Here is a 16,043-nt window from a genome sequence, read left to right on the forward strand (position 1 = left end):
GTAATCTATTCCATACTCAAAATAAAGCCAAGAATAACAAAAATAATTTCATCACCCCCCCCACCTTTTTTTAAGAGTCCAGGTACCACCATTGTCAGGCAACAAAAATCTTCTTATCTTTTGTCACCGGGTTGCAAGGTAGTTAGGGCCAAGAGAGTGGCGTGGGATGAGGAGGCTAGCTTACCTTCCAGCAGGTCTCTGGCCAGACCAGGTTCTGCCCCCGTGGACCGAACAAAGTCTGACAGGACTGCGTCCATATCAAGAGTCATAGGATCATGTAGAAGGGCTGCCCAACACTCAGCCGAGGTGGGGTTTGGAAGCAGGCTAGAAACCATCCATCTGCAAGAAAGGAGAGGGAAGCCACAGTTCTGTAAGTGGGGATGTAAGTGGCAAAAGTGCACGTGAGTGAGAACACACAGAGAATGGAGAGAAGCCATTTCTGCCTGTTTGGGATAACTGCTCCATTCTTCATGTAGGACACTGAATAAAACTCAAATCCAAGTTTCATCCCTCTGAGTGCGCCCTATGAGAGAAGGGGGGGCATTATGAACTAAAGTGTTTCTGACCTTATGTTCTGTTACCTCCAATGACAGCTGGTTGAAAAGAAGATAGAGTAGATTCTTTACAAAAAATCAAACACCTGGGGCTCCTGGGTAGCTCAGTTGGTTGAGCGTCCGACTCTTTGGCTCAGTTCATGATCTCACAGTCCTCACACTGGGCTCTGCGGTAGCAGCATGGAGCCTGCTTAGGATTCTCTCTTCCTCTCTCTCTGCCCCTCCCCTACTTGTGCTGTCTGCATCTCTTTCAAAATAAATAAATAAGAACTTAAAAAAAATCAATCCCCTAAGTACACGTTGATTGATTTGGAGTTACTCTTGACTTCCAATGCTCTTCCAAGTTACTCAAACATGTAACACTTCCACAATGTAACTATGTCACCCACCATATCCCAATTACAGGCTTTATCAGTGTGCCAACCCACCCCCTCAGCTCTCACCCCCACTTGGCTCTTAGGAAGGAGTCCACACAATCCAGAGTTGACTGAAATACCAAACTTGCTGAGATGTCTGCTAAGCTATCTGTCATCTTTCCAAGAACCATGACAGTCACAGTAACAGCCGAACAAAATTCATAAAGATGCTAGATCTCCCAGGTGGGATAATCCTGGTTAGAAAGGTACAACAGATATCCTGCAGCCTGACCACAAGAGGCACCAGCCAGTTGCTGGAGGAAAGCAACCAGCACATGGCATGTAAGGCTCACACTGGTGAACTGGTGCTGGGCCACTGGTGGATACCTGGTCATGGCCGATAAAATGGAAATGTATCCCTGTGTTTGCATACATAAGGGGTGGGCAAGTTATGGCCCATGGGCCACCTGTGACCCCCATCTGTTTTTGTAAATAAAATTGTATTGGAACACAGTCACATCCATTCATTTACATGTTGTCTCTGGTTGCTTTTGCACATGGCTGAGTTGAGCAGTTAACACAGGGACCACAAGGCCCACAAAACTAAAAACATTTACTATCTGGACTATTACAGAAAGTTTGCTGAGACCACTGTAGATGTTATACTGATATAAAAGGCCATGGAAAATTTTACACTGGCATAAAGTAAGCATATAATTAAGTATGCTATTAATTTTACCCATTGTGGGGTGAGTTCAAATCCCATGCTATTGCTGAGTGTCCTTTTCCTTCTTTCCAGATAACCACCACTTGGACGCTCTGCTCTGTGGGCCAGGTTCTCTGACAACTGCTGCTGCTTTGGAGCCAGGCACGCTGGCCTAACCTCAGACCTGCCACTATGGGGAGATGTGACATGCTGTCTAACCTCTTTGATCCTCTTTGTGTATTTGTAAGGGGGAATAAGCTCATCTAAGGTTCAAGACTATTAGGATGGGGGATCAGGCAGGGAGATGTGTGACCTCAGAGATGTTCACTGTTTTTACACTATCTTGCACATGGCTCTTAGTTGGGTGGAACTTTTGGTTGGTGTTGCTGGAAAGAAAGAAAACTATTTGACCTGATGTATATGGTACCAATTAGGAGATTGCCTTCTTCCTTCTCTCCACGTACTGGAGCCTTGGCTGGTGGAGCTCCTCTTTTGTCACTTCCACCTGGGGGGCAAATCAGAGAATAAGAGTATGTTATTCTTAATTGCAGACAGACCTGAAGGCTTTGCTTCTTGTCACATGAGGCTGCATCTGAGACATGGTCAACAGTCTGTGGCCCACTGCTACCTGACTGGGCCCCACAGGCACCTGCCTACTAGCAACCATCAGCCCCTGCATCCAGGTGGCTTCTGCAAAGGAAGGGGTACCTCAACTTACTTCATTGTAGTAGGTATCCATATTTCAATGAGTATCCCTTTCACAGTACAGAGCTGTTTTAAATCCTGCTACCAACACCAAGTTAATACATTTAACCTTAGCTGGTTTTTTATTGTGAAAACATATATAACATGAAATTTACCATTTTAACCTTTTTGAAGTGCACAGTTCAGTGGCATTACCATTCACACTGCTGTGCAAATATCACCACCATTATCTCTAGAACATTTTCATCTTCCCCTGTACCCATTAAACACGAACTCCCCATTTCTCCCCCATCCCTAGCTTCTGGCAACCACTGTACTACTTCTGTTTCTGAATCTTACAACTCTAGGTATGTCATACAAGTGGATCCTATAATACTTGTCCTTTTGCGACTGGTTTAGTTTGCTTAAGAGTAATGGCTTCAAGGTTCTTCTGTGTTGTAGCAAGTCAGAATTTCTTTCCTTTTTAAGGCTTGTCTTGGTCTCTTTGGGCTGCTGAAACAAAATACCACAGACTGGATGATGTAAACTAGAGACATTTATTTATCACTGTTCTGGAGGCTGGGAAGTCCATGATCAAGGTGTCGGCAGAGCCAGTGCCTGGTGAAGGCCCACTTCCTGGCTTGCAGACTGCCTACTTCTTGCTGTGTTCTCACAGCAGAATTCACTAGAGAAAATGAACTCTAGTCTCTCTTTCTCACAAGGACACTAATACCATCATGGGGCTCCATCCTCATGACTTCATCTAGACCTCATTACCTCCTGAAGGCCCTGCCTGCTAATATACCACATTGGGGGTTAGGGCTTCAATATATATGAATTTTGAGGGGACACGCAGATGCAGTTCACAACAAGGCTGAATAATATTCCATTGTATGGATATGCCACCTTTTGTGTATCTGTTCGTCTGTAGCTGGATGCCTGTGTTTCCACCTTTTGGTCATTGGGAGTAATTCCGTCAAAATATTTTTACGCTCATATAGGTCACTGTGCTGTGACCATGACAAGCTTTCGCCAGTGTTAGAGTGCAGATTTATTCCTACTACCTCCTTCTTTGTACCTTGTCCTCCATGCAGAGATTAAAGAGTGAGTTTAAAATACACTTTTTTTTAAACCACATTCAAATATAACCATTTGCATGAAAAGAAGTTACTCTGCCTTTCCCCTGAAGACTTATTTTCTAAACCTCATACCCCCACCCCACCCCACCCCACCCACTGCCACCAAAGCCTCATATTCAGGCACTGTGATGACAGCGGCAGATGGGTCATGGGGATATAGGCTTCTGGCCACCTTGGCCACCCTCACCCTGTTGCCCCATGCCATCTCTTCAAGTGCACTGCTGAGTCCCTCAACCTACATTTCATGGGCCCATGTACCCATACTGCCTTCTACTATTGGTGTGAAGTTCAGGGGGATCATGCCCTGGCTCTGCAATCCTTCTCACTACTGTGCATCTTGGCCGTGGGACAGAACTCCTCTGAGGGTCTCACCCTGGGAACAGTGGTGTGCCAAGCTGTTCTCACTCTGACTTCTTCTTAGGAGAGGCGGTGCAGCATGGGAATAGAAGGTTGGCCCAGGATTCAGTCTCTTGGTGCCACAGTTGTCCCATCACTACTGCCTGTATGGCCCCAGGTCTTTGACCCCATGAATAAGGACCCTGTCTGTTGTAATATCCCAGGGTTGGACTGTCTCAGAAAAGAGAGAAGAGCAGTTTTCCAACTGCTATGTGAAAACTGATAAGAAATGAAACTCAGGTTCCTTCTGCCGTCTTAACATGTGTGTGCATCTACCACTCTTTCGCTTCTGAGCAGCCCCATGAGACAGACCACGGTGGGTGAAGTGCACAGCTGAGGGGCAGCACTGTCTCCCTGAGGGCTTCAGAGACCAGTCTTTTTTTTTTTTTAAGTTTATTTTTATTTAATTTTGAGAGAGAGAGAGAGAGTGAGCAAGGGAGGGGCAGAGAGAGGGGTGGACAGAATCCCAAGGAAGCTATGTGCTGTCAGCGCAGAGCCCGATGCAGGGCTCAAACTCACGAAGTATGAGATCGTCACCTAAGCAGAAATTAAGAGTTGGATGCTTAACTGACTGAGTCACCCAGGTGGCTCCAGAGACGGGTCTTAACAGGCCCTGTGGGGGATGGCCCATTGCCAGCTGGTCACAGACCAGCAGGACAGTGGCAACTGCCTGAACACCAGATTCCTGCCTAGGCATTTTTCTAAAAACCACTTGGTTGAACATCCTCTGCATTGAATAGGTATTTTTATTACTCCTCTTTATGAGTGAGGTGATGGAGGTTTGGAGAAGGGAAGAGCTGGGGCGGGGGGAAACACTGCAGAGATGTGCCTGGTTTCCACATGCAGTCCTCTTCCTCTTGCTCCCAGAGTGGTCGGTGGCCATTCACCTTCCTCCCCTTCAGGCAGCAAGGCTGGGCTGACCATGGGGTCCAGAGGCCCTTCCCATGCTGATCTCTCTCTCCTACAGCAGCCTGGCCCTGCCTGCCCCTCTTCCAGACCCTGGCCCTCTGCCTCCCAGGCAGGATTCCTTTCCCTTGATTCCCTGAGGTCATACTCCTGGGAGAGCTTCCTGCACACTCACAAGTATGCTCTCTTGCCTGGTTCTTACTGAAAATGTTCCTCACGTGGATCCCTTCAGAGTCCAGCTTCGCTGTGACAAGGCTGTGTGCCTGACCCCTGTCCAACCTCCCAGCTGTGCTCTGTCCCAGTGGTGTCCCCTTAATTTCTGTGACAGTGTAAACTATCATGCCACACTCCCCCCCCCAACATACTAGAGGGGACAGAAGCAACTGCCATAGGTCTTTTTAATATCTGCATATTAAATGTGGCTCTCTGCCTCTGTGTCTCTTTGTTTCTGACGTGGGTGCATGCGTGCGTATGCATGCGTGTGTATGCACACATGTGTATATACACACACACACAGGAACACACGTCAGATGTGGAGGGCTGGGGAGGAGCTCATCCACTGGTGGAATCACAGGGGCTGATTCTGACGGGGGCGGAGTGGTCCTATTCCATACTTTGGGAAATACTGCCAAAACTGGAATATTGATAAAATGCACTATCTGCATATTTCATTACACATTAGGCTTGTGTTCGTTATTAAATAGGAAGGTTAATGTGAAGTTTAAATTATAAGCTCCTACTAACCAAATGAAGCAAAAACCATCCAACTTCCTAAATACAAAATTCCTAAATAAAAAAATACATTTATTTAAAAGAACTTTGTTTTGGGGCACCTGGGTGCTCAGTGGTTTAAGCAACTGACTTTGGCTGAGGTCATGATCTCTTGGTTCATGAGTTCAAGCCCTGTTCAGGCTCTGTGCTGGAGCCTGCTTAGGATTGGATTCTGTGTTTCCTCTCTCTCTGCCCCTCTCCTGCTTGCGCTCTGTCTCCTTCTCTCTCAAAAATAAATAAACATTAAAAAAAAATAAAAACACTTTGTTTTGGTTTAGTTAATTAAATATGGGCATGAATATGCGACTTTGTTCCCTCCCCCTCAAGGGGCTGAGTGGGGAAGAACCCTCCTCCTTAGCTCTGCCCCATCCTAAGTGCCCTCCCTGAGGAGGCTGATGGCTGATGGCGGATGCATAATAAACAATGGGGAATGGCTGCTCTATCAGGCATGGCAGGGTTTGGTGGGGTTTACAGGAGATTAAGTGAATCACAGTGTCCATGAAAGAGCTCTGTAAACAATTAGGAGCTGTACAGATATTTAAGATCATCCTCTTGTTAACTGGGGGTCAGAGCCAGGCCCTCTGGAACAGTGATTCTCAAACAGTGATTCCTCAGAAGGGCAGCAACAGGTTCCCCCTGGGAGCTTGCTACAAATGCCCATTCTCAGGCCCCACCCCAGGCCTGCTGAATCAGAATCTCTGGGGGTGGGCCCTGCCAATTGGTTTGACATGTCCTTAGGGGATTCCATCGTGTGCTGAAGTCCCAGAACCACTGCTCTCAGAGATGTGAATTTAGCTTGCTAATGAGCATTTCTAAAAGAGGCAAAAATAATGATACAGCATTAGAACCAATATGGTGACATTTTTCCCCTTTATAATTGTCTTTTCTTTTGTTGATTTCTGCCTTCTCATTTCCCTAACCAAATTTTATTCCCTTCCTTCTTCAGCTGAAATACAGAATTGGTCAGATTTTCAGAACTCACACCTCTGATCAATGAACTTCCTGTTCTGCCCACTGGCTCCTGAGACCTCCATTCAGGGCAGCCCCTGATGAGGCTCGCCCTCCTTCCCCGTTGTGCTCACTGTCCTTATTCATCACTTGGAGATGTCCTCTCTGGCCATACTAACCCTGCTGCACAGGCTCACACAGAGCTCCCCTCTCCCTGCACAGCCCAGGCATGCCTCCAGTACTCTGTTTTGGAATCAGTGTTCATGCTGCATATGTGTTCCTGACTTCAATACCACATTCTGTCCAGTAATCAAGATGCCTGAATTCATTTATTATTCAAGCAATGAGCATTTATTAACTTGCTATTACCTTTAGTTGCCATTCTAGTGAGTGCGTGAGGCTCAAACTCTAGGAACCGTGAGCTCTTTGGGCTCCCCCAGGAGCTTCCCAACAAGCAGAGAGATGCACAAACAGGTGCGGGCCGTAGAGACTGCTGGATTTGGGCCATTGTGCAGTGCAGGGATTGGTCTAACTAGAGAGAGGAAGATTTCAGGAAAAAGATGTAGCCAGGATAAAGAGTAAAATTGCATCAGGATCTATTTTTCATTAATTTCATTTCAGTGGAGCCTAAGTAAAGCACGTCTCAATTGGATTTGTCAGCAGATGTTATAACCAGAGACTGGAAGGCAGCAAGATAGGATAGAGACCCAGACTCAGAGATGGAGGTGGAGGCTGGCAGTCTGACCACTGGAGACAGAGAGAGGAAGACCTTGGGGAGAATGAGTGCCTGAGGGTTATTCTCCACCCCAGAACAGCAAACAAGCTAGTCAATGCGTTGCAAGTAATTGTCTGTAATGTGCATTTATTCCAACAGAGGGCCTGCTGTTTGAGTGCCCGAATCCAACTTCTTTCTCCTTTAGCCTCTCCAGGCTTCTCAGTGCCTGGCACCCAGCAGGGCCAGGACTAGGGCGAGGAAGGTGAGACACTTAAGGCGCTGCAGAGATCTTGGAAATCAAGTGCTACATCAAAAAAATCAAAGTTGGGGCTCCTGGATGGCTCAGTTGGTTAAGTGTCCAACTTCAGCTCATGCCATAATCTCACGGTTCATGGATTCAAGCCCTGCGTTGTGTTCTGTGCTGACAGCTCAGAGCCCAGAACCTGTTTCCAATTCTGTGTCTCCATCTCTCTCTGCTCCTCCTCCACTCACTTTCTGTGTGTTTCTCTCTGTCAACAATAAACATTAAAAAAAAATCAGGGGCACCTGGGTGGCTCAGTTGGTTAAGCGTCTGACTTCGGGTCAGGTTATGATCTCCTGGTTTGTGGGTTGGAGCCTGGCGCCCAGCTCTGTGCTGACAGCTCAGAGGCTGGAACCTGCTTCGGATTCTGTGTCTCCTTCTCTCTCTGACCCTTCCCCGCTTGCACTCTGTCTCTCTCTCTCAAAAATAAATAATAAACATTAAAAAAATTAAAAAAATCAAACTTAGTGCAAGAATATTCTTGACGAACATATTTTTTTCTTTTTTTAAAAATGTTTATTTATTGTTGAGAGAGAGAGAGAGAGAGAGAGAGAGAGAGAGAGAAAGAATGTAAGTGGGGAAGGGGCAGAGAGAGGGAGACACAGAATCAGAAGCAGCCTTCAGGCTGAGCTGTCAGCACAGAGCCCAACACGGGGCTTGAACTTATAAACTGCTAGATCATAGCCTGAGCCAAAATTGGAGGCTTAATTCACTAAGCCACCCAGACACCCCATTGAGCAAAATTTTAAATGAGGGCAGGATCATTATGGCTAACTCTTCCTTTGCCTCAGGCACTGATTTTCAGTTTGTTTGAACCAGGATTCAAATAAGGCCCATGGATTGTTAACTGGTTGATAGGTCTTTTTTTTTTTTTTTTTTTTTAATTTATAGGTTTTGCCTCCATCTTCTTTTTTCTTCAGTTTGTTGACAAAGCTTGATGAAATCTATTAAAAATAGTTTATATATAGTTTTCTACCTTTTCCTTAATGCTTCGGAATTTTGAGTCTTAATTTAATTTTTTTTCTCATTGCCAGATTATAGAGAAATTCACCCATGTTTTCTTCTACTAATTGAAAGGTTTTATTTTTTATATTTAAAATTCTTTTTTTTAATTAAAAAAATTTTTGGTAAACATTTATTTATTTTTGAGAGAGAGAGATAGAGCACAAGCAGGGGAGCAGAGAGAGCAGGAGACACAGAATCCAAAGCAGGGTCCAGGCTCCAAGCTGCGGTGAGAGCCCGACACAGGGCTCAAACTCACAGACCGCGAGATCATGACCTGAGCCGAAGTTGGCCACTCAACCAACTGAGCCACCCAGGCACCCCTATGTTTAATATTCTGATGCAGTTGGAATTGATCCTGGTGTATCAAGTGAGGAATGGATCCAATTTTATCACTTTCTCTATGTCTGTCTAGCTATTCCAACACTGCTTACAGAAAAACCCATCAGTGAGTAAGCACCACTGATTTCAGATGCCTCCCTTATTGTATGCTAAATTTGCATATGCAGTTGGGTCTATTTCTGTATTTTTTGTTAGATATATGCCTAGGTATTCATAAAAGTTATCTTTTTTCCCATTATGTGTGTTAACTGGTTATCATATTTATAAACAAAGCTATTGATTTATGGGTGTTAAATTTTTTAAGTTATTTTCTGTATATATATATATGTATATTTTGCTTTTATTTTATGTTTTATTTTTTTAATTTACATCCAAATTAGTTAGCATATAGTGCAACAATGATTTCAGGAGTAGATTCCTTAGTGCTCCTTACCCATTTAGCTCATCCCCCCTCACAACCCCTCCAGTAACCATCAGTTTGTTCTCCATATTTATGAGTCTCTTCTGTTTTGTCCCCCTCCCTGTTTTTATATTATTTTTGTTTCCCTTCCCTTATGTTCATCCGTTTTGTCTCTTAAAGTCCTCATATGAGTGAAGTCATATGATTTTTGTCTTTCTCTGACTAATTTCACTTAGCATAATACTCTCCAGTTCCATCCACGAAGTTGCAAATGGCAAGATTTCATTCTTTTTGATTGCCAAGTAATACTCCATTGTATATATATATCACACCTTCTTTATCCATTCATCTATCGATGGACATTGGGCTCTTTCCATACTTTGCCTATTGTTGATAGTGCTGCTATAAACATTGGGGTGCATGTGTCCCTTCGAAACAGCACACCTGTATCCCTTGGATAAATACCTAGTAGTGCAATTGCTGGGTTGTAGGGTAGTTCTATTTTTAGTTTTTTGAGGAACCTCCATACTGTTTTCCAGAGTGGCTGCACCAGCTTGCATTCCCACCAACAATACAAAAGAGATCCTCTTTCTCCGCATCCTCGCCAACATCTATTGTTGCCTGAGTTGTTAATGTTAGCCATTCTGACAGGTGTAAGGTGGTATCTCATTGTGGTTTTGATTTGTATTTCTATGGCTGTTAAATTTATATTCTGCTATTTTACAAAATCCTAATGTTTATAGAAATTTTTCCAAAGCTTCTTTTTCTAGTTATACAATCATATCAAATGAAAACAGAGATTATGTTACCCCCTTAATTTTCAATTCTTAAGCCTTGTTTTCTCTTGCCTGATTGAGTTGACTAATTCAATATAATAGTAAATATTAATAGAAATAATGGGATTTGCTTTACTCCTAAGTTTAACAGAAATAATTTTGGTATTTCCACATTGAGTAAGATGGTGGCTCCTGCGTTTTGAACTATCTACACATACTCACATGCCCATACATATGTTTAGATAGCATCCATATGCCTTAATAAGTGGTCTTGTCAAGAATGGATGTTGACTTTCACTTTCTTTTTTGTTAAGCTCTATTAGTATGATAAATTCTATTAATGGACTTAAATATTGAACTTTACTCATATTTCTGGAATAAATCTTTTTTAAAATGTTTATTTGGGGGGGTACAGAGCATGTGCGAGTAGGGGAGGGGCAGGGAGAGAGGGAGAGAGAATCCCAAGCAGGCTCCACACGTACCCTGGAGCCTGACATGGCGCTTGATCTCATGACCGTGAGACCCTGACTTAAACCAAAATCAAGAGTTGGACGCTTAACTGACTGAGCCACCCCAGCACTCCTGTAATAAATCTTTAATAATCCATTGGTATTTTTTTATGTTGCTTTTGATTCAGTTTGCTAATTTTTATTTAAAATTCCTACATTGATATTAATGCATTAGCTTGATACATTTTTTTTATTTTTATGTGCAATCTGTGTCAGGTATTATAGCCGTTATACACAAAACAAAATTAGAAGCTAATTTTCCTTCTCAATTCTCTTGTAATAACCTAAGTAGCATTGGGGTCATCTGATATTGGAAGATTAGACATTCCCTCTGTTCTTGAGGCTTTTTTTGGATAAACTCTTTTACACCTTCTTTATTTATTTATTTATTTATTTAAAAAAATTTTTTTTCAACATTTATTTATTTTGGGGACAGAGAGAGACAGAGCATGAATGGGGGAGGGGCAGAGAGAGAGGGAGACACAGAATCGGAAACAGGCTCCAGGCTCTGAGCCATCAGCCCAGAGCCCGACGCGGGGCTCGAACTCACGGACCGCGAGATCGTGACCTGGCTGAAGTCGGACGCTTAACCGACTGCGCCACCCAGGCGCCCCCCTTCTTTATTTTTTTTGATGTTAATAACTCTGTTTAGACTTTCTATCTCTATAGGATTCAATTTTGTTAGACTGTATTTTCCTACAGATTTATCCATTTTATCTTGAGTTTCAAATTTATTTGAATGGAGTCGGACAATGAAAGCCATTCTTCCCATGAGTCTAAATTCTGTCTATGTCTAAATGAGGAAAATAACTACTACTTGCTGGGTGCCTACAATGACATTGACTGTATTAGATGTTTTATGGGTGAGCTAACTGTAATACAGACAACTTTACAAGGGAAAAAGCTTTGTTCCCTTTTACTGAAGAGCAGACAGCTCAGTGGCAGACTTAGGAGTCTCACGCAGATCCACTTTGATCCAAAGGTCACCATTCACCTTCCCTTTATAATAATGGTACAGGGGTCTTCAAATGTTCTCAAGTCAAAACGTCTGGTACCTTTGAAATATATTATGTGTGAAGATGCATGATCAGAAGCAAAACATTTCCTTAGTTGACACTCAATTATACCTTTTAATGATTTTCTCACGGTATGGAAAAATGGAAGAAAAGTCCCTCCTAAAATTTATAAATGAATGAATGAATGAATTAATAAAAAATATATACTTATTTTTGAGAGATGAAGAAAAAAGAAGCAGGGGAGAGATACAGGGAGACAGAAGATCCAAAGCAGGCTCTGTGCTGACTGCAGAGAGCCCGACACAGGGCTCGAGCTCGTGAACCACGAGATCATGACCTGAGCTGAAGTTGGATGCTTAATCGACTGTGCTTCCCAGGTGCCCCTAAAATTTACATTTTTTGGAATAGTAGTGAGTATAGGATATACTGAGGTTTTCTCTTGTGTGCACCGAAATGATATATTCATCAGTGAAATATCTGATTCTTCAGAGTTCTTAATACAAGAGCAGATGTTCAGCTGTTACCATGTTCAAGGCTTATGATCTCCCAAGATTTATAGACTGTTCTTTCTATGTCACTTCCTGCCTTGAACTCACATTAAAGACTCTAGGCGATTCTTAAAGAATTTACAAGGAATAATAGCCACTAATTTTGACAATAATATTTGCACATGGAAGTTAATTTTTAAGACCATGAGACAAACCCTTATTGTGACTTGTAGAGAGCAGCTCCATCCTTGCAACTGTGTAATGTGCCCACACCCTAGAATGATCACCTTCCAAGGGAACTTGGATGTCAGAGGCATGATCTCATCCCTGCAAATTGGCAGCAGGCTTTCCTGCACAAGTCCAAGCCTCCAGCACTGGAATGCCTGTAAGACTCCCTTGCTTTGCAGGATTTATGTTTTTATTCTCCAGGCTCACAAATCTAGCTGTTACACTGGAATAAAATATGAGTCTGACCAGATCAGTGTGCCAGCAACAGGGTTTAAAAGGATCCAAACAATGCACTAATCAAGTTTATATTTATTATTAGTAGTAACTATATTACTACTAATAATAAATAGTATTAGTAATATAAATTACTAATAAATTAGCATTATATTATAATTAGTATATATTATTACTATTTATTTCATCATTTTATTCAGCTCTCCTTCTGGGAAAAGACATGTTTTCTATTAGGTTAAAAGAGCCTAAAGGGTCAAGCCCTCTCCATGTCCCTCTCTTTGTCATCATGATAGGAAAGGAACCCTTTGAACACTGCATGTATGTCCTGAGCTGCTACCTCTGTCTATTTGCCTCCTTTTCTCTCTCAGAGGGCTTCCCTAGAGGGCAGAATTCATGTTTTATTTGTCTTAATATCACCATATTGGAGTATACCAGAATATTAAATCTAAGTTCCTACTCCATTTTGATGGGTAGACATGAAAATAACCATAATTCATCTTCAATTGGGATAAATACTATTTATAAGCAAAATTATTAGAATACTATAGAGGAACAGTTCTCTCTGACCAACAAAATGAAGAAGGCCAAAGGAAGATGAGTTTTTCAAAAGGATTAGGAAGACTGAAAAGACATTTCAAGCTGGATGAACACCACAAGCAGAGACCAAGAGGCACAAACACATTTGCACATCCAGGGACAGGAGAGACAGTGGGCACAGAGACTGTACATAAAGGTTAGGGTCAGACCCTGTGGGATGTCTGGATAAGTAGCTGGACTCTAACATGAGGCCAGTGGGAAGCCACTAGGAATTTCTAAGGAGAGAATAGACATGTGCTTGAGGAAAACAAAGACACAAAAATTTGGTAACCAAGTGGAAAAATGGATCAAAAGCATATAAAGAAATGGGAAGGTACCCATTCATTTTCTTAGATGTTGCTCAGCTTATATCCATTCCTCTACTGCTGGTAGAACCTTGGTTTATCCTGTAGCAGCAAAGAGCCCTTGATTTTCAGAGAAAACTGAATTCCTAGCACTGGGGGATGAATCAAAATGGGTCAAAGCCAGTCATTATTACTCTTTTCCCTTGATCTGGGATTCACCAGTCTTGATGTAGCCATAATGAATGATTCCATCTACTGATGGAAACAGAAGTCAACTGCACTGAGTTTATGAGTTTTTGGGTGGGTTTATGCTTACCTGATAGAAGGGGATAGGCTTAACTGTAACAGTCCCTTCTTACTTTGCCTTTCCTCCTCCTTTCTTAAGCAAGAAATGATATCTGCAAGTATAACCATCATCCTGGGACTATGAGGTAGAAAGCCAGAGGACAAGACCCAACATGCAAAGATGGTAGAAAGCTTATCCCTGATGGTATCAGAGAACATTTGCCCCAGACCCAGACCACACCTCTGGACTTCCGATTATTTTTCTCATAAAAAGAGCTATTTGTTTAAGCCAAATAAGTCAAATAATTGAATACTTGTAGCTAAACTTATTAGTTGCTACATGAAGGAAGAATAATTCAGATGTCAGAATTAGAAAAGAAGTAACAGAAAAGAGAAAATCATAGGCCAGTGTTATTTATAAACATATATGTAAAGTTTAAAATAAAAGATTAGCAAATGAATCTGAACTGTAGCAAAAGACATAAAAAGACAAAGAAGGGGCCTGGCGCTGTAGCACCAAGTGTCTTGGATAATGGTGATGAAGGATAAATGGAGATTTAGGTAGAAGGAAAATAGTCTGTGGGAATTTCTGGAGCTGCCATGTGGCCATCCCTGGAACGCCTCACTCCTGACTCACACGAGAGTATGAGTCTTACTAAACCCCCTATTATTTCTTCTCTCTGTTACTAACAGCCAAACATAATTCTAATGCCAATGTGCTATATTAACAAATTCCAGGAGAAAAATTATATGGTTATCTCAAAAGGTGCCAAAAAGTCCACATTCATTCATTATACCAACTCAAAACAAACCACTAATTAACAAAGGGATTTGATCCTAGGAGTGACATCACTAGGATGGTAACATAGGTTATTCTGACTTCACTCCCCTTCGCAAGAAAAACTAACAACCATTCAAGAACAATAGTGAGAGAATCTTAGAATATGGGGGGGGGGGCGCTTCACCCCCCCACCCCCTGCAGCACAGAGAGCAAGACAGACTGCATTAGAAGGATAAGTGAAGCAGCTCCATGTTAATCACATCGCCTCAGCCCCAGGCCGGTGTAGCACCACTGAGAGGTCTCCCTTTATCTTCTGGTTCCTCCAGTGGGAAAAGAAAACCCAGGGGGGACAGCCAGCTGGCCCAGCATGGGGGTTACTTTGCTGGAGTCCTTACTCTGATCCCACACCACGGGAATTACAAGGGAATCTGTAGGGCTAAAACATTGTGAATCTGACTGTCCCAGAGAAGGGGGAGGAGCTTGCAATCATCAGCAAATGAATCCAAACAGTACAAAAAGAAATAAAAAGATGAAGATCATGTTGGCAGACTGAGCTCATACCTGCAGTGTTCCAAGCAGTAATCCCAACCAGTGGTTTTGTTCATCTGCAGAACTAAGTTGGGGATGTGTGGAGGGCACACTGACCTTGGAACTCAGCAGGGTGCAGATCTGCCTGATTTGGTTCCTCAAAGGAGGAATTTTGCCAGCCCCAGGGTTTGGTTTGCCCACGCTCAGGCAAGGAGCTGAATCACAGCCCCATGTGTTGTGGAGAGTGTTTTCCAGCCCCATCTGACCAGAAGGGCTAGCGACAACTTTGGAAGCTGTGCAGCCCAGCTGTGTTTGAGCCCAGAGGTGAGCAGACAGAGCCGAATGCCCCAGAGCAAAGCTCTACCAGGCATTATACACCTGCCAGGGGATTCATTCACAGCCAAGGCTGAGGGTAGCTCCTGGCCCTTCCCCACTGGAGTGCCTGTCTGGGAAGTGGAGCCTGGAGCAGCCCCTATCACCCCTCCCGTCCAGGCAAAGGAGCTGAGACACAGCCCCATCCACTGTGGAGAGTGTCTCGCAGCCCTATCTGACCAGAAGGGCTGGAGACAACTCCTGGAAGTAATCAAAAGTATGAACTTCCAGTTATAAGATAAATAAGTACTAGGGATGTAAGGTACAACAGGATGACTATAGCCAACACTACTGTATGATATACAGGAATATTTTTTTCCTTTTTTTTCTTTCTTTTGTTTTTATCATATCCAAGAAGATGGATGTTAGCTGAACCTATTGTGGTAATCTTTCCACAAAATATGTAAATCATACCATCATGCTATATGCCTCAAATGTATATAGTGATGTATATCAATTATTTCTCAATAAAATTGGAAAAAAAAGGGTAATGATCCCCAACTTATAAGACTTGTCCCTACCTAATAATGAAAAGTTTAGAAATAATTCTGTCAAAGTTCAGAACAAACCCATGACTAAATATTAGAACATATGTGAACATTTTAAATGGCTGGAACAAGATCAACATACAAAAACTAATACCTTTTCTACATATCAGCATTAGCCAATTAAGCACTAAAACAAATTTAAAAGATCCATTTTATATTAGCCAACACCAAAAAGAA

At 42.7% G+C, this 16,043-nt stretch overlaps 1 protein-coding gene across 1 annotated transcript in view; it reads right to left on the reverse strand.

The window, feature by feature from the left end:
• The window catches only part of OTUD7A (OTU deubiquitinase 7A), a 371,485-nt gene that overhangs the window by 151,352 nt on the left and 204,090 nt on the right, over nucleotides 1-16,043 (reverse strand). The window contains exons 3-4 of the mRNA XM_023255010.2: nucleotides 2,028-2,121; nucleotides 185-339 (exon numbers count right to left, since the gene is read on the reverse strand). Coding sequence (XP_023110778.2) covers nucleotides 185-335 — 151 coding nt within the window. The 5' untranslated portion in view covers nucleotides 336-339; nucleotides 2,028-2,121. The remainder of the gene's footprint in view (nucleotides 1-184; nucleotides 340-2,027; nucleotides 2,122-16,043) is intronic.

Source organism: Felis catus, chromosome B3, assembly GCF_018350175.1.
Source record: "Felis catus isolate Fca126 chromosome B3, F.catus_Fca126_mat1.0, whole genome shotgun sequence".
NCBI classification, from domain to species: Eukaryota; Metazoa; Chordata; class Mammalia; order Carnivora; family Felidae; genus Felis; species Felis catus.